This window comes from Oryza brachyantha, chromosome 3 (genome assembly GCF_000231095.2).
Source record: "Oryza brachyantha chromosome 3, ObraRS2, whole genome shotgun sequence".
Lineage (NCBI taxonomy): Eukaryota > Viridiplantae > Streptophyta > Magnoliopsida > Poales > Poaceae > Oryza > Oryza brachyantha.
The window spans coordinates 2,220,171-2,240,234 of NC_023165.2; the positions used below are offsets into that span (position 1 = coordinate 2,220,171).

At 41.4% G+C, this 20,064-nt stretch overlaps 2 protein-coding genes and 1 non-coding gene across 7 annotated transcripts; 1 reads left to right on the top strand and 2 right to left on the bottom strand.

Moving 5' to 3' along the window:
- Positions 1–366: 366 nt before the first annotated feature.
- TRNAG-GCC lies at positions 367–437 on the bottom strand. Its single transcript has one exon. It is a non-coding gene; the product is annotated as a tRNA-Gly (tRNA).
- A 4,431-nt stretch (positions 438–4,868) lies between these two features.
- Positions 4,869–6,885, top strand: LOC107303858. The gene is made up of 2 exons (XM_015835071.2): positions 4,869–5,146; positions 5,784–6,885. Exons 1-2 carry the CDS (start codon positions 5,060–5,062, stop codon positions 6,489–6,491), a joined length of 795 nt encoding a protein of 264 aa, XP_015690557.1. The 5' UTR covers positions 4,869–5,059; the 3' UTR covers positions 6,492–6,885.
- A 361-nt stretch (positions 6,886–7,246) lies between these two features.
- LOC102704222 (silicon efflux transporter LSI2-like) lies at positions 7,247–18,797 on the bottom strand. 5 transcript variants are annotated; one of them, XM_040521978.1, is made up of 5 exons: positions 18,585–18,797; positions 9,986–9,993; positions 8,324–9,761; positions 8,026–8,215; positions 7,247–7,843 (listed from the first exon to the last, which is right to left on the bottom strand). In XM_040521978.1, the coding sequence occupies exons 3-5, from the start codon at positions 9,536–9,538 to the stop codon at positions 7,575–7,577; spliced, it is 1,674 nt and encodes a 557-aa protein (XP_040377912.1). In that variant the 5' UTR covers positions 9,539–9,761; positions 9,986–9,993; positions 18,585–18,797; the 3' UTR covers positions 7,247–7,574. The 5 variants fall into 5 exon arrangements, with proteins under 5 accessions (XP_040377912.1, XP_040377913.1, XP_015690719.2 ...); XM_040521979.1 differs by lacking the exon at positions 18,585–18,797 and adding an exon at positions 10,363–10,787 and having other exon boundaries at positions 8,324–9,510; positions 9,692–9,993; XM_015835233.2 differs by lacking the exon at positions 18,585–18,797 and adding an exon at positions 10,363–10,787 and having other exon boundaries at positions 8,324–9,525; positions 9,692–9,993.
- Between the last annotated feature and the right edge of the window lie 1,267 nt (positions 18,798–20,064).

Below are 20,064 nucleotides of genomic sequence, written 5' to 3' on the forward strand. Positions count from 1 at the left end.
TTAAAGTTTCCTTGGTAATAGATAAATTTATAACAAAATAGTTATATAAATTTCTTAAATAAAATGAATGAGAAATGTAGAAGTAAAATTTAACGGCATTAAATTGAAAAAGAGAGGGGCGTTTCAAATTTGAGTGCCATTGTGACTCATGAAGATGGCATATAGGGTTGTGGGCAATTTTATCATCACTAGAGGATATCGGAAAGTAATATTCCAATGTAAAACTTTGGTATAGTTACTTCCGTAAAATTTCTCCAAGGTTATGTATAATTCTGTATCTGCAATTGCACTGCTTATATTTTGTTCAAACAAAAATGAAGCTCGGTCAGCTCAGAGGCAAACACTGCTTCAGGTAAAAGTAAAAAATGCACCAGCCGGGAATCGAACCCGGGTCTGTACCGTGGCAGGGTACTATTCTACCACTAGACCACTGGTGCTTGCTGGGTAACATTTTTCTAAGAAAATATATCTAGAATCATTAGCATCTTTCAGCATCAAATGTAACGATAACACTGACCTGGTTAGTACTGGTTTCACTTAGTAATGATTGTATGCAAAGTGAATAGCCATTGTATGCAGTTTGAAAATTCTAATGCACGCTTTCAGAACTTCAGATATCACTAGGCGCAAGTTGTTGGTTACCCTTAAACCAGCCCAGTTCTACACAACAATGATCCATTTTTATGAGGCCATATGACTACACTGCCAGGGTTACCAAGTTGCTAGCGTGCAAAAAATTGAATACGAACAAATCCTATAATTTATTGTTTATTGCATTAACCCTCACAGATATATATATTAGCGTACATAGATATATACTTGGAGTATAGGTCAAATATTCTATTGTATCTCTCTATAATTCTATTCTTTTATCTCTAGGGATTTCATTAAACTATGTTATTTCTGACTGTGGATGTTTTATCTGAAACGGCCAGTTATTTCTAAATCACAAAGACAAAACAATATGCACTGTCAGCAATGACACATGTCAACAACCTAACTGCAAATACACAAATTTGCTGATACACATGCTCCATTCATACTATATAGCAAGTGGAATACACCTTGACTACCAAAAAGGAAGCACAGATACATCAGAGAGAGCACTGAAGCCAAAAACTGTAGTTCCACAGTGACCCCCCATGACACTGAAAAGTCTGAAACCATACAAGTCTACAGCCTAGACTGACACCACAATCTCACAAGTGATTTCATATAATGGATCATCTGTCACACTTTGTCAAGCAAGAGCGAGCATGAGGAGGTTGACGATGACAACACAAAGCTGCTCCTCCCCCCTCTCCTTGTGAATTATGGTCGTGACATCGAAGAGAGGAGCACCCAAAAGAGGAGCAAGGTTTGCAAAGAAACTAAAAGCAATGCACTAATCGCCGGTGTGGGAGTACCTCGGCTCGGATATCCTCAAGATGCCGATGGGGAAAGGGGCGACTTCATGTGGCCGCCGCGGGAAAGTGCAACAAAAGAGCATGAAAGAAAGCCACGCTTAAAGTTGGTGGCATCACCGGCCGGCGAAAGCGCTAATGCTCGCCGCATATCCTTCGGTAGATACCGTCCCCTCTTCCCCTGCTCATCTCCCTGAAGATTTGCGTGTTTGCTCCCTCAACTACACAATAATTGCAGGCATAAGCAAAGCTTATTTGCATCTGCAATTGCTTGCTTTGCTCTAGCTGATGATCTGTCTACTTGAGATATGCTGATGTTACGATGAAAACAATCCCAGAGCTGCTTGTTTCAGCTCAGCTATTTTTTTTTATCTCTGTTCTACTATACTCTGTACTGCAGCACAAGTAATACATGTGTAGGAACTAGAGCATGAATTGGTGTCAGGATCAACAGTGTTCTGGGAGTGGATTTGAGTTCATGGAAAGCCATTGTCGGTCGATGCAAAACTGCCTTGATTTAGGTACAAAAAGGTGCTTTTAGCTAAAGAAATGGGTTCGTACACAAAGCCCCTCAAATCTCAAAGAGGCAGCAACACTTCCAAATAAAAGCACCCAATGGGAGCTTCCTCTTCTCCCCCCTCTTAAGCCCACGTATGCCCAAGGGCAGGGGCACACTCCATTTATCCATGCATGTGCACCATCATGTAAGCCACAAGATCTTCTCAGCTTATGTCATGCCATAACTGTCATCATCATCACCATCATCATCTTGTTCTTAGTTTTGGAGTGTGTGTCTGCAATGGGAGGCTGTGTGTTAGCTTCACACGCCTGTAGAGCGTGGGCTAATGGCGGCCATGGAGGCTAGCTAAGCTGCTGCTGCTTCTTCTTCTTCTTCTTCTTGGGAGAGGATCGATCAATGGCCATGCATGGCCTCCATCGTCGACGGTTTTTACCATCTACTAAGGTAGGGCAACTTGTATCCTTTGGCAATTAATTATTCAGTGGGTGTCCGTCTCTCTTGGTGGTGCTGGAGTTTGGATCGAGACGGGTAGACGAATCTTGAGTTTGATCTTGGCTACATGAGGCTAGCCCATCAAGAGGGATGGTGAGATGGTATGGATGTATGATGCTCGTGTTTCGCTATTTGCTAAAATAATATGCTGTTTTTAGTGTTTTTGTTTTTTTTTCTTCTTCTTATGCTACATTGTAACCACCCTACGTATGTACTGGTATCATCAATAAAGTGGATTTGATGTAGTAGTTGAGATTGTGTGCGCCAAATTGGTGTTGATTCCTCCATCGATACAACTATCAGACGTCCACCATCATTCATGAGCGATCGTTAATTCCTCGGGTTTATTTTGTCTACCATGAGAGCATGCACCGCATTTGCAGATTTATCTCGAAGGCTATGTCATTATTAAGCGTCATCTAAAACATGGGATAGTTTTGGATTACTGCTGGAATTGATGTGTTCCGTAGCAAGTGTTGTTGCTGAATTGTTGCAGTCCAAACAGGGAGTTGTTGTACATCTACAACGCACATAAATCATCGTATTTGTTGATTCAACCGGTTCACATGAAAGCAGGGTAATCCTTTGTATTAAAAATATCTATTCAGTTTGATATTACCTCCGAAGAAAATTATATGACGTATAATATTTTGAAAAGATCAAACTTTGTAACTTTGACCAATAACTAGTCAAATTATACTCATATTTAGTGCCTAAAAGTTATACCAATATATTCATCTTTCAATGAGCTTTCTAAAAATTCTAAAGAGCATTGTTACAATCCAGCAAGTTGTATCTGTAAGTAACGATATCTTGAGGTACCAAAATAAATCTAGCCATTAATTTTTAGAGGGGTACAACAAGGAAAAAAAAAGATGGAGCGCCTCATCAATCCCGCTGCCACCCACTACTTCTTTGCCTCCGTCGCCCCTGGCGCCTCATAGTCCCCATCCCCGCCGCCCACTCCTCCGCCTCTGTTGCCCCCGATGCCTCACTGTCCCCACCGCCATCACCCACTCCACCTTATCTACCCCAACGTCTCACCGTCCCCAGCGCCCCCGTCCACTCCTCCACCTTGTCACCCCCGGCCCAGCGTCTCACCACCCCCGTTCGCCTCGTCGCCACGCTGTCCCCGCCACCCCTTGCGCCTCACGGTCCCTTCTCGCCCTCCTGTTCTATTTTGTATTGGCACATAAAATTACTCTACTGTCCTTTCACCTTTATTCATCATGCGGTACTACATCAAGGATAGAACTGGTATCCCGCGGTACCAATCTCTGCCAGCCATTAGATATGCTTGAATCCAACGATCAAGAATTGGTACCGCCAGGTACCGTTGGACAGTAAAAAGTCTCAATTCTAAAACATTGATTATATAGATAGTTCGTATATATTATATGTGTAATTAATCGATCAAACTCTTGTGTTAAAGAAATGCACACTATAATTTCTACGGAGGGAGTAAATGATAGATCTCATGTGTTGTTTTCCTCGACTGAAGAACATGTTCCACGTGTTTAGTGGAAAGTGGAAACTAGAGGAGCTCCCGTAGAAAACAAGAAATCAACAGAGAAAATAATAAGCAGGAAACGAACGTTTGTATCCAAAGGTTTGTATGCAAATTAAGGCTCTCATCGTTTGCACATTGGCTTGTCGATTAGCCAGCCAAAATTTGAATTTCAAAATTTAAGTTTAGAATACATATTTGGGTTTCTTTTATCATATTTTATTTTCCATCTTCAACGTTTAAATCACAATGACTTGATTTGAAATGGTGATGAGCATCTTCCCGGCCAACTTCCCATGCTGCGTTGTTTTCGGCCAATTCGGCTGAACTAATCCTTGGTTTCAGTTAGCACATTTTTCAAACTAATAAATGATGTATTAGTGCGAAAATTTTCTATATAGAAATTATTTTAAAAGATCAAATAAATCTATTTTTTAACAACTAATACTTAATTAATCATATACTAATCACGTTTATAGTTTTCCGTTCGGCTAATTGGCTTATGTAACTATGAGCCTGTTTGGGGAGATTCTCCCCGCTGCAGCTTTTTCCAAAAGTTGCTTCTACTAGAAACTGCCCCAAACGGTACACAGCTTATGAGAATCTGTAGTTACAGATTTTAGAAAATGAACTAAGAATCCGGAAGTTGGAGAAGCTAGGTTTAGAAGCTTTTTCAGATTCTTAAAAACTGGCTACCAAATAGTTGTTTCTTAGAATCTAAAGCTCCCAAAACAGGCACATGTAACCCTCACCTCGGGTTGCTTCAGCAGCTTGAAAACCCAAACAAGCCTGGCGAACAACGTTGGTTTTTTCCTGCACTCTGATCATGAGCTTCTGTTTCTGGTTCGTACGTTCCGATTTTGCTAGCCTGTCAAAAAAGACTTGGTTGCTCCAGATGGGCCACCGTGATTCGGCTGGTTTGGGCCGAGCGCACGCCTGTTCGGCCATCTTGCTCGCTTGCATCATCTGTTCGTTCCATGTCAAACGGACGGAGGAGCTGCGCGGATCTGCTTCTCGACGATCTGTCCAGCTTCTCGGGCTCCGCCCCTTCCAAATTCCATTCCGTCGCCGCCGCCGCTCCAATCTACTCCATCTCGCACCCGGTCAGCCAGCCAGCGCAGCGAGGATCAAGATCCGATGGCAACCGACGAGACAACTCCACGATGCTACCGTCGGCTTAAGAGGGCAAGCGATGTCACCGCCGCCGCCTCTTGCTCCAAGCGGGTAGCCCTTCTCCCCCTTCTACTATTATAGCCTTTTATTTAGACAAAAATACAGCACGCTAGCCCCCTCGATACATTTGCAGTTACACAGATCTATCTTTTTTTTTTCTTTTGTATATACTTATAATCTAAATTTTAATTTTTAATAGATTTTAAGTTTTTTTTATCGTAATTTATTTTTCAACCTAATTTTTTAATCGTTAATAACATATTTAAAAATTATTTTTTCCATTTGCAAATATGAAAAGTCAAACGATACCCAACCATTACTGAAAAAATGCATCTTTTTAACGGTAGTGTTCAATAATCGTAGATTAGTAGTTGGAACGCGCTTCCCGCTTTTATTCTGGATTGTGCCGTCAAAGACCGCCCTAATTTGCTTAGTGGAACAATAATCACTGTTATTGGTAAGCATGCAGCTCAATATGCTCTTTTTTACCGTAGGAAGCCTTAGTTTAGTCAAAAAATAAAATTGGTCGCTTAACCATTCCCCTTGTTGACGTCGCCACGTAGTCTGCTGAATGAATGCTGTCTTGTAGGCGTTAGTCTCAGAATTTTTTCACACTCCTGTAAATTACTACCTACTGGCCTAGTTCACTGACTGTTACTCCATGTCTTTCTTATCAAACTTAACTCAGGTGTGTATGAGCAAGGAGCACAGCAGTTACGATCAGGACAGGATTAGCAGCTTACCTGACGAGATGCTCATCCTGATTCTTGACAAGCTTGACGCTCGCACAACAATAACCACAATTCTTTCGAAGCGATGGCTGCATCTTCCTCGGCGCCCCCGCACATGCTATGACTTCGCCATTGATGACCTCCTCCCTCCACGCTACTACAGGGTGAGGCAGCTGTGGATGGAAGCCAAGGCAGCATACGAGGCAGAGAAGGAACCATATGTGGCATCAAGGAGGGATATTGATCCAGACCTGACCGAGTTTTATGCCATGAAGGACAAGATGGATCAGTGGAAGAGGACAGGTCGACTCAAAGCTGCCGTGGAGCGCTACGAACGCCGGGCCATTCGTTGCTACGTCAAGCGGGTGGATGCGTTCCTTCGGCCTCCCGATGGTGTACAGCGAACTGTCCAAAAGCTAAGGCTTCAGACCTTTGCAGGCGGCCGTTGGAACCAATTCATTCAGGGATGGATTATTGCAGCCATTGCCAGGTGGGGAGTTGAGGATTTCGAGTTCAGTGTTAAAGACGGTTGCATCTGCTATGACTTCGATAAATTGTACAGATTCCAGAATGTGCGGCTGAAGCGGCTCACGCTGTGCAACTGCCTTCCCTTGGGCCTATTTAGGCCCCGTGTCTTTCAACTTAAGATTATTATAATTCCTTGACGTTTCAGAGGCTTACCAAACTCTCAGCGTGGAAAGCTTCACACTTAGCATTGATTAGTTATGCTTTGACAAACTGTGTGCATCTGGTGGATCTAAATATCAGATATTTACCAGAGTACCATGCTGGTGTTCACATCATTGTACCGACATCTAGGTTAAAGAATCTGCTGGTGGACAAGTGCAAAATTGGGAAAATCTATCTGCATTTGCTGCCTTGTCTTGAAACGTTTGCTTGCCGGGCATGTAAGCTTGGACTACTTAAAAGACAAAGGTTGCATCAAAATCAATCCAAGTGTTAGCAACATATCATTTCCACTGAGCAAATTCTTGAAGAGGATTCCGCCAATAGAGAGCCTCGTTCTGCAGTTCAAAGGGCCTGAGGTGCGCAATCATATATCCCTGTCGATCAGAATAGTTTTTATTATTTTTTAAAAATTAGATTTTTGTTAAAAAAAAATGCAAATCTAGATTTCGGCCCAGCTAGTGGGCATTTTATATATTTTGCATACGATACGAATTATAGATTTGCAACTTTTTCAATCAAAAATCTATTTTTGAACATTTTTAATAAAAAAATAAAAAAAATTCTGTCTACCACATGTAACCTAGAGGGAGATGAGGTGTTTGCCATCAGTTGGATATTGAAGAATCAGTAAACCTCTTATTCAAAAAAAAAAAAATCAGTAACCTGCACACACATTAGGTATGTGGATATGGAAGAACATTAGAGAGCAAAGCATCTGGTGCGGAATATCAAAAGCTAAAATCAGATTGCAATAACGTTCTTCATTAACCCACCCTATTTGCAACTTAAGGCTCTGACGAAGAAAAAAAAAACTTAAAACTGAAAGATGCAGGTTGCTTTCTCTGCTATGTCTGCAGCATCCTTCTCAATCCATCGTCTGCTTAGCGACAACAAATGATCAAGGTTACAGACGCAGCAGAAGGCATAATAGATACACACACAAGTTTTACATGACAAGCCTATCTTAGAAATTTTACATGTACTCTCTTCTCTCTTATTGAAAGGGTTGGTTCATCTAGCTTCTTCTTGTACGCTACCTTACGCTGCTGTCAGCTTGTTCAGTAACTGGTGACGATGAGCAGCCCGATCGCCGTGACGACGATGGTCGACGGCACCCCGAACCGGAGGTGGCTCCAGAACGAGAGGTTGTAGCCGAAGAACTGGGCTCTTCTAGCCTGCTCGCAGACGATGAGGTTCGCAGCTGAGCCCAGCAGTGTAAGGTTCCCGGCAACCGTGCTGACCCACGCTAGGATAAGCCAGGCCTTCCTCTCTGAATCGTGAGAAATTGCAGCAGCTGATGCAGCCACTCTTGTGCCGAGCAGTAGCACTGGAAGAAATATATATTCAGAAATGTTCAGAACTCAGGACTACTCTGACAGTCAGTACAACATATCAAGATCATGCCAATAGAAGAGGGTGACTTGAAACAGTCTAAATGATCATAAGTGGTTAATGAGTAATGTTAATTCCAGGGGTATCCAATGGAATACTATTGTTCTGAAGATCTACCTGTGGGGACATTTGAGGCCACATTTGAGAGGATAAGAATCACCACAGCAAGAAGAGCAACACCCTTAGCACTGTCAATTCGTGAATATGGTTCCACTAACTCCCAGAGTGTGTTCGGTATGCCAGTTTTGTTGAAGCCATCAACCGTGATAAACATCCCGCAGAAGAAGATCAGCAATGAATATGACACCTATTATCAGGAATGTCAGTCATATGAAATTCAATTACCCTAAAGAACATGACTCAGATAAGTTGTTGACAGAAGCATCAGTATGTATTAGAAAGAAAAGGAGTATACCTTCTCCAGACAAGCTTGTGCATCAGTAAAATCAAGCGCCAGAAGAACAAGAGCCGCAGTGATGGCTGTCCATGACATGTTAAGCCCCATCAGAAGTGCAATGAGCATACCAAGAGTGATCAGATAAACAGCAGTCTTCCACACAAACACCCTCCATTTCTTCTCTACAACCTCATCTTCCTTCTCCTTCTCGCCATTGCTGCCGGGAGAGGGCGGCGAGTCCTCTATGATCACACTCCTTTGCTGGCTAGCAGTTCTTGTGAACTTCCTGGAGGATGCACCTTCATCCCTCCTGTCAGTGACAGTCGAGACCTCCACCATCTCGTGCGACATGCTCGATGCCCGGAGCGACTTGATCGCGAGCTGTATGTCTGCCTCTGAATTCACACTTCTGCTCCTCAGATTCTCATTTGCACTGGTGCTCCTCACACTGTTACTCCTAATGATTGGTTCGCTTATGCAATCCATGTCGTCTGGGTTCAGAGATGAGACGTGGGACATTCTAGCCGGCGTGAACCTGTGCGAGGTGACCTCGTCGTCGGCGACCACCTCCGGCCCTGCCGGCTGCCCGCCCTCCTGGTCCTTCTCCACTGACAAGTACTTCCAGAAGTAGCAGAGCAGGATGGCAGCATTTGTGAGGACGCCGACGATCATCGCCGGGAAAACACCCAGCAAGAACTGGCCAAAGGAGATGCCGCTCTCCACGGCTATGACAAGGTTCTGCGGGTTGCCGATCGGCGTGGCGGCGGAGCCGATGTTGGAGCTGGTGGCGAGGGCGAGGAGGAACGGCTGCGGCGGCAGGTTGTTCTGCCTGGCCACCTTGAGGATGAACTCGGTGAGCACGACGCAGCAGGTGTCGTTGGTGAAGAGCGCGCTGGCAATGGCGGAGACGATGCAGACGCGGAAGAGCAGGTCCTTGCTGCCCCGGCTCTTCCACGACAGCAGGTTGCCGAGGTACTTGAACATGTCAGCCCTCTCGAGGAAGATGCTGACGACCATGGTGCCAAAGAGGAGGCCTATGATGGGGAGGTCGATGGCGGCGTAGGCGTCCTCCGGCGAGATGACACGGAAGAGGACCATGAGCATGGCGCCAAGGAGGGAACCGGCCGTCCGGCCAACGGGCATGAACGGGACGGTGGGGAAGACGGCCAGCACCCAGAAAATCCCAAAAGCGACACATCCCAGCACTACTTTGGAGGTCCCTGCCAACGCCATGTTAGCAAATCTCTCGTCCTCAATCGATCGATCGATCGATCTACTACAAGCTAAAACGCTACTAACAATTTGCACTGATTTTGTTTGTTTGTTTTTGTTTTGCAAGAACCTGTCACGAATTCACAACAGATTGAAGAGACAGTACAGAACAACCTTTCCCCCAAAATACCAAGCTGCCGATCGGTGAGATCAGGTTCAGGCTACGTTCTCAACCCTCAAGAACCTGCAGATTGGAGCAGACAAACAAACAGAAGCTGCAGGTTAATCCAAAAGCAGTGAAAAAGAGAAGGTAAGATCATAAAAAAGGATCCTTTTTGTTGCAAAATAAGGTTTCTGTGATCCGGGCAACGAAAACGAATTAGCAAGAAACGGTGTTAGATCGACTGCACGAAAACGGGAGGACAACATATTTGACATTTGATACCAAGCACCACCACGCCTACTCACGGTGTATCCTGCAACAATTCAGAGCCCTCATCAATACAAAATCTTTCCCACGCTTACCAAACTAAATGAAGATAACTACCGAGATATTCGCGGATAAGAGCTACTACTACTACAATAAAAGGCTACAAATCCAGAATTTTTCTCCCCCCAGCTCTACCCGTTCTTTCAGTTGATCTTCATCAGATCGAACTGAACAGTTCTGCCACAATGGATTGGAGCTGGGCTTACCGAGTTCCGAAACAAAGATCCAGCACGAATCCGTGCATGCAGTGGTGCCAAGAACAAAGATATTTTCCTACGTATAACTTCTTTTCTGTTCGCTACGACTGCTACTCTCTGACGAAAAAAGAAACGAACTTTGGTCTTGGGTTGCTCACCTCCGAGTAGGGGATGGGGAGAGTGCATAGTCCACAGTGCTGCGCGCAACGAGAGCTTTGGAGAAGCGGAAGCAAGCGGGCAGCCGCGACCGCGAGTGGTGGCGAGAATAAAGGTGGAGGTGGAAGGAGGAAGGAATGATGGGAGGCAGCTAAATAAAGAGGCTCATGGCCACCATGGAGGAGGAGGAGGAGGGGAGTCACGGCTTTCGTGGATGGTTTTGAGGTGACTTGTGGGTCCCGCCGGTGAGGGTCCTAGGACGGCAATTTATTATGTGCACCCGGAAGGGTGGAGCTCCCGTTTTGTGGGGTCTCGCAATGTTGTGATCCGCTTGTTTCGGACAGTGGTGTTGTCATAGGGAGATTTGCTCCGGTTCGATAAAAAGTATTTTGATTCATCGGTATCTCATGATATTAAATCGTTTTTATTAGATCTAGCTAAGCAGGATGAGCATTATTAGATTCAACAATCATAAACGATTTAATATCGGAAAGTATCGGTATCTTGAGATATTTTTTGTTCAACTTGGAGCAAATCTCCTATAAGAATACAACAAGACTGAAACAATGATATGAAACTGACTTGTACTACCTCCGTCCCATAATAACCTTATTTTTTGTTTTTCCGTGTCCAACGTTTGACCATTTGTCTTATTTGAAATTTTTTTGCGATTAATATTTTTATTATTACTACATGATAAAATATGAATAGTATTTTTATATGTGACTAATTTTTTTTAGTTTTTTATAAATTTTTTAAATAAGACGAATGGTTAAACGTTGGACACGGAAAAACGAAAAATAAGGTTATTATGGGACGAAGTTAGTAGTCTTTTAAGATTGAGAGTCAGTGACTATCTGAAATATTTTGTTGAAATATTTTGTTGTGTATATCCGTCTATACATAAGTTAAGAGCAATTTTACTGTCCTTATAAAACTTTTGGTGCCTCTTGGTACCTAGATATTATGAGATATCAAATTTTACACTAAAATTTTGTTACCTGTTAGTACCTACTAAGGACTATAAAATTACTCATAAGTTAAATAAGTATATCTTTTTGTTTAAATTTTGGCGAATATGACATTTTATATAGTAACGTGTGATTATCTTAGTCTTAAAATAAACAAACCTTTCAAGTTCAAATTTTGTATACAATAAATATATATAAATATATCTATATTAAAAAGGGGTGGCTATTGGATTATTGGTGGGTAAACGTGGGAGTGTGGCTAACAGTTTTCATTTACGAACTCTCTCATGATTCAGGAAGTAGCGGACGATTTGGATTGCTTACTGCGATTTGGGATTTGATTACTGCTGATATGGATTGCGCGTGGGACGTGTGTGGCGGCCAGCGGGACGATCGATCCCCGTTTCTTCCGACGGAAGAAATCCCTTCCCGGAGCTGAAACCCCAAAACGCGTTCGATCGGATGGCGAAGCGACAAGATTAGATGTCACCTTCGCTCGATTTGCCCGATTTTGTAGCGAATGATAGGCGTCGGATCTGTGGGTTCTCCTGCTTCGATCCACGCTTGTTGCAATGATTGTGCGTATGGGACGACGACGTTTTGGTGGTCAATTCCATCGCAAACTCGCTACCGCCGTGCCGCGTGTTGAGTGACTGCTCGCTCTGGACTTTGGAGCTTGGAGTGGAGCGGTGCTAGTACGAAGTGGTACGAAGGCCGGGTTCTTCACCCCCTTCTTGTGAGTTAACTTATCACCATCATTTTTCACGGGCACACTTCTCAACTGCTAAACGATGTATTTTTTACAAAAAATTTTTATATAAAAGTTATTTTAAAAAATCATATTAATCTATTTTATATTTTTTTAATAATTAAAAATTAATTAATCATGTATTATCTATTACTACGTTTTTCGTACCGGGGTAAGTTAACTTACACCCCACTCACACGAACGCGGCCGAAGTAAAGCATCTCATATGTAGCCGAACACCCGAAACCAGATTTAAATTTAGAAACATAATTTTAAAAGCATAAGAGAAAAGGTTTGTTAACATGTAAAAAATTAACATGCAGAGAAAATAATTGTATCAATTCTTAGCGATCCAAAAATAAATGCTGAGAATTAATTTAAGATGAGAAAAATCATAAAATCAACTCTAGATATAATTATTAAATTTTAAATTTTAATATATAAACATAACCATAGCAAAAGACTGGGGTTTAATTAGCCTAAAGCCATACTAATAGATAGCGTGACTGCTCTGGACTAAGGAGTTTTGGAGTGGAGTGGAGTGGTCTAGTACTAGCAAAGGATCTCACTGTCTATTCGTTAGATTATCAATCATAACAAAAATTTCAATTTTAAAATTTATCGTATGGTAGTTGATTTAGAGTTTCCTTATCATAGTTTTTTATATTAGCCTTAAAAACCAATAACACGTATAAAAGTTTCATCTATAAATTATTTTTTTCCTTTTCTTTTGCCGACCTATCAGTCTGAACAATCAGAAAAGCATTTCGAGGTCCAATCGTTCCTACTCTTCGTGCAAGGTTAACAGTACGAACTGTGGTACGCCAGTTAATCCACACGAACATTTCACATATACAAAACTTGCATATACGGACTTTATATATGTCAATTTTTTAGTGTATAATATATGTACATACATTTTTGAATGATATTTTTAAGAACAATTTTAAAGTACTTAAGAAGATATCCAGAGATACTATTGTAAAATTTAGTATTCCTATACCAAGAACTATTCAATTTTTTACTAAAATTTTGGTACTTCTCGATACTTACTTAAGGACTATAAAATTACTCTATTTTTTATGTATAATATTTTTCTACTAAATAATTTATAGGCTATAAATTTGTTTCTAGTATAAATTTTCTATACATAATTTTTAGTTTAAGATGGAACTTTATATAAACATGTTCACACGAGTTAACTGACGTTCGCTCATTAGACCTACCCCTCTTCGCAAGCGTTACTGCGTTAGATCTGTTTGGACGTGACTTCACGCCAGCCCAAAGCCCAAATGGGGAGAAAAAAAAAAAGCAAACCTGGGCCTATGGAAGACGTTCTTTCGGCCTTGTTTAGTTCCAAAAATATTTAACCAAAAACATCATATTAAATCTTTAGATATGTACATAAAATATTAAATATAGATGAAACAAAAAACTAATTACATAATTATGTGAGAAACTGTGAAATGAATCTTTTGAGCCTAATTAGCCTATGATTAGCCATATGTGCTACAGTAACCAACATACGCTAATGATGGATTAATTAGTATCAAAAGATTCGTCTCGCGGTTTTCTAGGCGAGCGTGAAATTCGTTTTTTCATTCGTGTCCGAAAACCCTTTCGATATCCGGTCAAACGTCTGATGTGACACCCAAAAATTTTCATTTTCCTAACTAAACACCTCTTAGTTAACTATTGTTTAGTTATTTTCTGATAAAATAGCTATTTTATGATAAAATAGTTGTCTATATCTAAAACGGTACTCCCTCCGTCCAAAATGTAAGCATTTTTTATTTAAATCTTATACCTAAATAAACATTTCTATCATTATTCACAGTATTATTTGTTTCATCGATCACTTTACATTAAAAAAATCTTTCAATTTTATCTCTACCTACCCTCCCATCTCACCTTTATCAATTACTCATTTATTAAGGAGCAACATGATTTTTTCTCCTGTCAACCTTAATCTCTACTAAACAACATAACAATATTTATATTTTGATATAGAGTTAGTAGTACATATTAGTATTACTTAACAATTTGGATATTTGTTTTTAGGGAACTTGATAGGACCATGTAGAATTTAAGATAAATCCCAATTTAGTTCGGTAGATAAGAAAATGACAAAAAGGTAATGAACAGGGGTAAACCCATGAACCGGAACTTGAATTTATAATGTTTCAATCAACGTCATTCCGTCACTTTTCATGGAATTCACATCTTCACAATGAGACCGTATAGCAATGTTTGCCCTCCATATTATAGCTTCTAGATGTGGTTCATCTAATGGTTTCTCACGATTTCACTGAAATGGTGGTTTCTGTCAGATGTAGCCTGCTCCAGTGCTCGCCCCTCTGTCTTACTCCTACATATAATGGCTACAGCTCTGAACCACAAACACATCAACTTGTGGACAGCTACAGATCAGACCAGCACCCAGAAAAGATCCCTCGATCTCTATTAGTACGGCCAATTAGAGTAGTATATATTACTCCCTCCGTTCCAAAATAAACCAATTTTTCACTTTTTACCTATAATCTTTACTTTTCGTCTTATTTAAATTTTTTTATGATATATATTTTTGTTTTTATTAGATGATAAATCATGAATAGTATTTTACGTGTGACTAATTATTTTTTAATTTTCTAAATTTTTTTTAAATAAAACGGATGGTCAAACGCTGGGTAAAAAAAATAGAAGAATTAGTTTTTTTAAGACAGAGGGAGTACTGTCTACCGACGGATCAATAATTGAGTAGTCTATGTACTACTCCAGTACACAGCAGATAATGGACGGATAATAAGAGCACAAGCACAGCCAGTGGAATGGTTTTGGTTCTGTAAGGTGAAAGTGCTGCGCCCAGTAGCACAACGCCCAAGTGCTTTCCACGATGGAAAGAAAACTGATCTGATGAGCTACATACAGCCTACAGGGCCTGACCAACCCTGAATCTGAAGGATTAAATTGGCTGCTTGATGAACTCCCAGCAGAGGGAAGACAGGTCCATGTGATTGATGTTTCATGGGCTTTAACTACGTGAGACTGTGACAATTCACCTAGAATTTGACAAGCAGCTCAATCCGTGTCACCCTTCTCAAAATTCACCAGTGATCTACTCCATGGGTGGTAGCAACACGGCCAGCCTTTTCCAACCAAAATCTTCAGATGCCACAAGCCCACAACCCGTGCAATTATAGGGGGAGATGAAAAGGTTGACGCACTTTTGTGCCCACATGAAGCGACCATCTTTATTGGCCAGCATTGACAAAAAGGAAAAAGAAAACACCCGTGTGGGGGAGATTAAGATAAGGTCATCTTTACTTCGTTTTGTTTTCACTGTCTCTGTGCTAATGACTAATCGAGCCAGATAAAAAGGTGACAGATGCAGTTTCAGAAACACACGGCAAAGAAAAACAGAAAGAAAAAAGAAAACAAAAGGGTTGTTTTGTCAACTTCTTTCAAGTGACAATCATCTGCGTGTCACGTTGTTCTCCAGCCATGCGTGGCAATGGCATTGATAAATTGGCCAAGTCTTCAGCTTAAAACCTCGAGAAATTTTCGGTCGTGTTTGGTTGGTGGCTGATGGAACTTGGAAGCCATGTCAATCTTGGTGGTGGGCAACGGAATCTGGCGTTTTATTTGGTTGGTGTTAGTTTTTTTTTTTTTGCCCGCAAATGGACCTGACACGTTTGCTAAAACCCCTTTTTTGATGGCCAAACCACTGGATTTTAATAGCTTTGGTCCCTAACGATTGGCACCCGACTACACGTCTCGCTCTCTAAGTCTCTAGCAATCAATCGGCAGACTTGGCGTGTGTTAGACTGTTCTATATATTTTGCTACAAAATAATGATTTTGTTTTAATACCCTAAATTAAATAAGCTGAATTTTAGAATACTTCTCATGTACTCTCATCTCCTATATATCTTTAGATATCCACAGTATAGGGGTACTGATAGCGTTGGGCAGCGGAGAAGCAGCCACGGCTATTGAACAAGCCATGCTTGCTATTGTAATAAAACTTGTTTGCGGTGCCGGTGTGCCGCCACGCCGAGTGCAACCTATATATGGTCAACAAAATTACTATGCTAGACTATATATTTTATACCTATATGTGAGGCACTTCATACAAATAAGAAAAATAAGTGCTTTTCAACTCTATGATTGACTTGGTTGCCATGCACATGCAGCCTAGTAGAATGGTGCCATACTCTAGCATGCTCTATCATACAACTATAATAAATTTGTTATACACATGATGTTCTATTTATTATGGATATTAGCATAGTATACTACCCTCGTATTTTTGTTTTTTTCTTATATTTATAAACCAAAATTTAAATTTTGAGGTTTTTTTATCGAAGCTTATTTTTCAACATTGACTTTTAGATCGCTATAAACATATATATAAAAGTTTTATTCGTAAATTATTTTTCTATTTACGGATACACCATTTGGCTTTTTTCTAGAAAAAAAAATGAAAAGATGGCCCTAGTAATATGCTAAACGTCGAATTGTTTAAAAGAAGTAAATGAGATCATAATATACCTCACCACAAACGGCAGATAGAATGTTAATTGGTTGAATGAAGGGACAATAAGCCTACATTAAAATGTTAGAATCTTATTAGACTCTGCATTACTATTAGAAGAATGAATCCAGTTTCTTTGCAAGAAAAAAAAAGCGTAAATTCTTGAAAATGAAAATCACTGTGCATGTTATGTGACCAGCTAACTCGACGGTGTTGTCACGTGAGCTCAAGCCAAGCATTTACGCATGCACTCTAACTGTTTGAAAAAGTTAACATTATTAAATTTTTATTATTTCTCAGTATCCTTTGTTAGAAGTGAAAAAAAGAACTCTTGTGCTACGTCATGGTCAGTGGCTAGAGGTGTTAACGGAGTGGATTCGAACGGATAGTTATCGAAACCATAAATTTTAAGCGGATACGGAGCGGGTGCAGATATTTTCAGATGCGGATACGGATGCGGATTATTCCGGATGTCGAAAATGGTGCGGAGTCGGCTCGAAAACGGATTATTATGATCGGATGTGATATGTACATGTTGTTAATACATTGTCATTCAATATTGAATTAAAAATAGTTAAGCTATTGATGGGCTTTCGATTGAGTGCTTGATGAGCTAAAAACTCAGATTATCCGCTAAAATACTATCGGATAATCCGCATCTACCGGATTTAACAATACCACATATGTATCCGAATCCGCAACTCACTGTCCGAATCCGATTCCGTATCCGTCGAATAGTTGTAAACCCCTACCACATCATTAATTCAAGCGAATTCGGATCGGATCGGATATTATCCTATCCGTTAACATCCCTATCCATGGCTATCATAAGCTGTTTTGGAAAAAAAAGAGACGATGCTCCTCTAACTTGATTTCCCTCCAACTTAATGACTGACATGTGAGCTCGATGACTATGAGACACATATATCAGCCTCTATGTTAGAGGAAAAGTGAAGTCAGATAATCTCAATACCATATACTAAGGTGGTGTTTAGTTTGCAAAAAAAAATTAGAAAAACATCACATCAAGTTTTCGAATACATATTTAAAGTATTAAACGTAGTCTAATTACAAAAGAAATTTCAGATTTTGGCTGAAAACCGCAAGACGAATTTTTTGAGCCTAATTAATCCGTCATTAGCACATGTTGATTACCGTAGCACCTATGGCTAATCACTTTCTAATTAGGCTTAAAAGATTCGTCTTAAGATTTCTTCCATAATTGTGCAATTAGTTTTTTGATTTATCTATGTTTAATGCTTTATTTAGGTGTCCAAAGATTTGATGTGATGTTTTTAAAAAAAAAATTTAGGAACTAGACCTTGTTTAGTTCCCAAAATTTTTTTTCCAAAAACATCACATCGAATTTTTGGACACCTAAATAAAGCATTAAATATAGATGAACCAAAAAACTAATTGCACAGTTATGGAAGAAATCTTGAGACGAATCTTTTGAGCCTAATTAGCCCATGATTAGCCATAAGTGCTACAGTAACCAACATGTGCTAATGACGGATTAATTAGGCTCAAAAGATTCGTCTCGCAGTTTCTAGGCTAGCCGTGAAATTTGTTTTTTCATTCGTGTCCGAAAAACCCTTCCGACATCCGATCAAATATTTGATGCGACACTTCTCTTGTAAATTTTCTCAACATAAACAAGACCTAAGCTCTAGTATTGCTACTGTACGTGCAGACGTGCAGTTCTCCCAACATGATTGGGCTACTGGTTGCCACCTGCCTCTACAAGGCCTAGAAGAGAAGGAAACATATCGTGCGAGATGAACGTACGGCAATCAGAACGTACGCTGCCCAAGACGCGTCCGTCCGGCCACCGGCAGCGTACGCACTTTGTCGCAATGCCAACATCCCATGCCATCCCATTGCCCGTGCGTGCGTGAGCGCGTCAACAAATAAAACAAGCAAACCACCACCACCAGCAGCAACGATAAACCAACACAGCGTGCGTGCGTACCAGAGGAAACCTTTGCCGCTGCAGAAACCACGCGCGGCGCGGACGCCGACCCGATCCCTCGCTGCTCCGGCGCAACTCCACCTCGCGGGCGCCGTTCGACGCCGAACCCTCTTCGCCGCCTACAGCGACAGCAGCGCGAGGCGAGGCGAGGTGCGTGTGTGTTTGGCTTGCGGATTATAAGCAACCGAACCGAACCGAGCCGTTGCTAGCCAGCCAGCCACCGAGGGCGAGGCGGGAGCTTATAAATAACCGGGTCCAGTCCATGCCCACGACCGCGACGCGACATGTGGTGTGGCCTCGTCGGCCTCCTCGCGCTCCTTTTCTTTCCTCTTCCTCTCCTCCTCCTCCGGCGCCATCACGCGATTATTGGGCGAAACCCCCCCAAGGTACGGCCACGGCCACTTAACACCCGCGACAGCGACGCCGCAGCTTCAAATTAACACACACACATTTTTGCCCAGAAAAAAAAAGAAAGAGGAAAATAATCCAGAGGCAGGCAAGGCAGACACAACACCAGCACAGACTGATCGATTGAAATGGAGGTGTGTCGTATGAATCCGATCCCTTTCTCCCCGGAACATTATTGCCGTTGCCTCGTCGCTCTCCTCCTCCAATCCGTCGCTCGTCGTCCCTAGCTAGCTGGTAAAAAAAGTCAGCACGGATCATTTATGTTTTAACAAGCCCACCGTGACCTAACTGCTGCTGCATGTTCTTCAGTTCTTCTTCTTCTTCTTCTTCTGCATATACATACAGCTTGCATCGATCCGTCCGTCGTCACCCAGTCCAGTCGGATTGGATATTCGATCAACTGGACAGTGAGATGTCATTATACATGTTTGTTCATATATATATCTCATCTCATCACACGAACCGTCGAATTAAGTGCCTAGCTATCGCTACCTATATGCTGACTCCCATTCCATGTACTCGATCTACTCGTGTACGTTCATGCTGTGCGCTTTGTACATGATGAACAACGGACAAAAAAAAAACATCGCCCGGTCTTATCTGATCCTAATTAATCGGCTGAAAACCAACATCAAACGTGAGCACCTTATAAAAACGACATTGCAAACGAGGAAACAAAAATCCTATAGAAAAGCTTCAATGGCAGCCTCCTGCCTCATTTGGTCTCGTGAGAAACGGACCCGATGAAAGGATCTTGTCGGGTGACCCAACTACTCCTCTGAAATCTGAATTGATCGATGCATCTCTCTCACTTTCTTTTTGTTATGGGATCTGAACTGATCAACCTCATGATCCACCTGATTGACCATTGAACCATAGAAGGATCAATTTCAGTTGCTTAATTTGCTCCTGCTCTGGTAACCTCTAGAACGCGCTGCAGTACTTGATACTGCTGTCATCAGCAGATCAGCTCATGCATTGCCAAGAACCGTATACATGTGTACTGTGTGCTGCTATTTAATGTACGAGTATATACTATTATTGATGTATGGTTCGGTTTCTAGTACGACAT

Coding starts and splice junctions, on each gene's coding strand:
- LOC102704222 (XM_006649338.3), bottom strand. CDS start 9,538: ATGGCGTTGGCAGGGACCTCCAAAGTAGTGCTGGGATGTGTCGCTTTT. Junction 8,216..8,323: donor CACAAGCTTGTCTGGAGAAG/GTATACTCCTTT, acceptor TCCTGATAATAG/GTGTCATATTCATTGCTGAT. Junction 7,844..8,025: donor GGCCTCAAATGTCCCCACAG/GTAGATCTTCAG, acceptor TATTTCTTCCAG/TGCTACTGCTCGGCACAAGA.
- LOC107303858 (XM_015835071.2), top strand. CDS start 5,060: ATGGCAACCGACGAGACAACTCCACGATGCTACCGTCGGCTTAAGAGG. Junction 5,147..5,783: donor CCGCCTCTTGCTCCAAGCGG/GTAGCCCTTCTC, acceptor AACTTAACTCAG/GTGTGTATGAGCAAGGAGCA.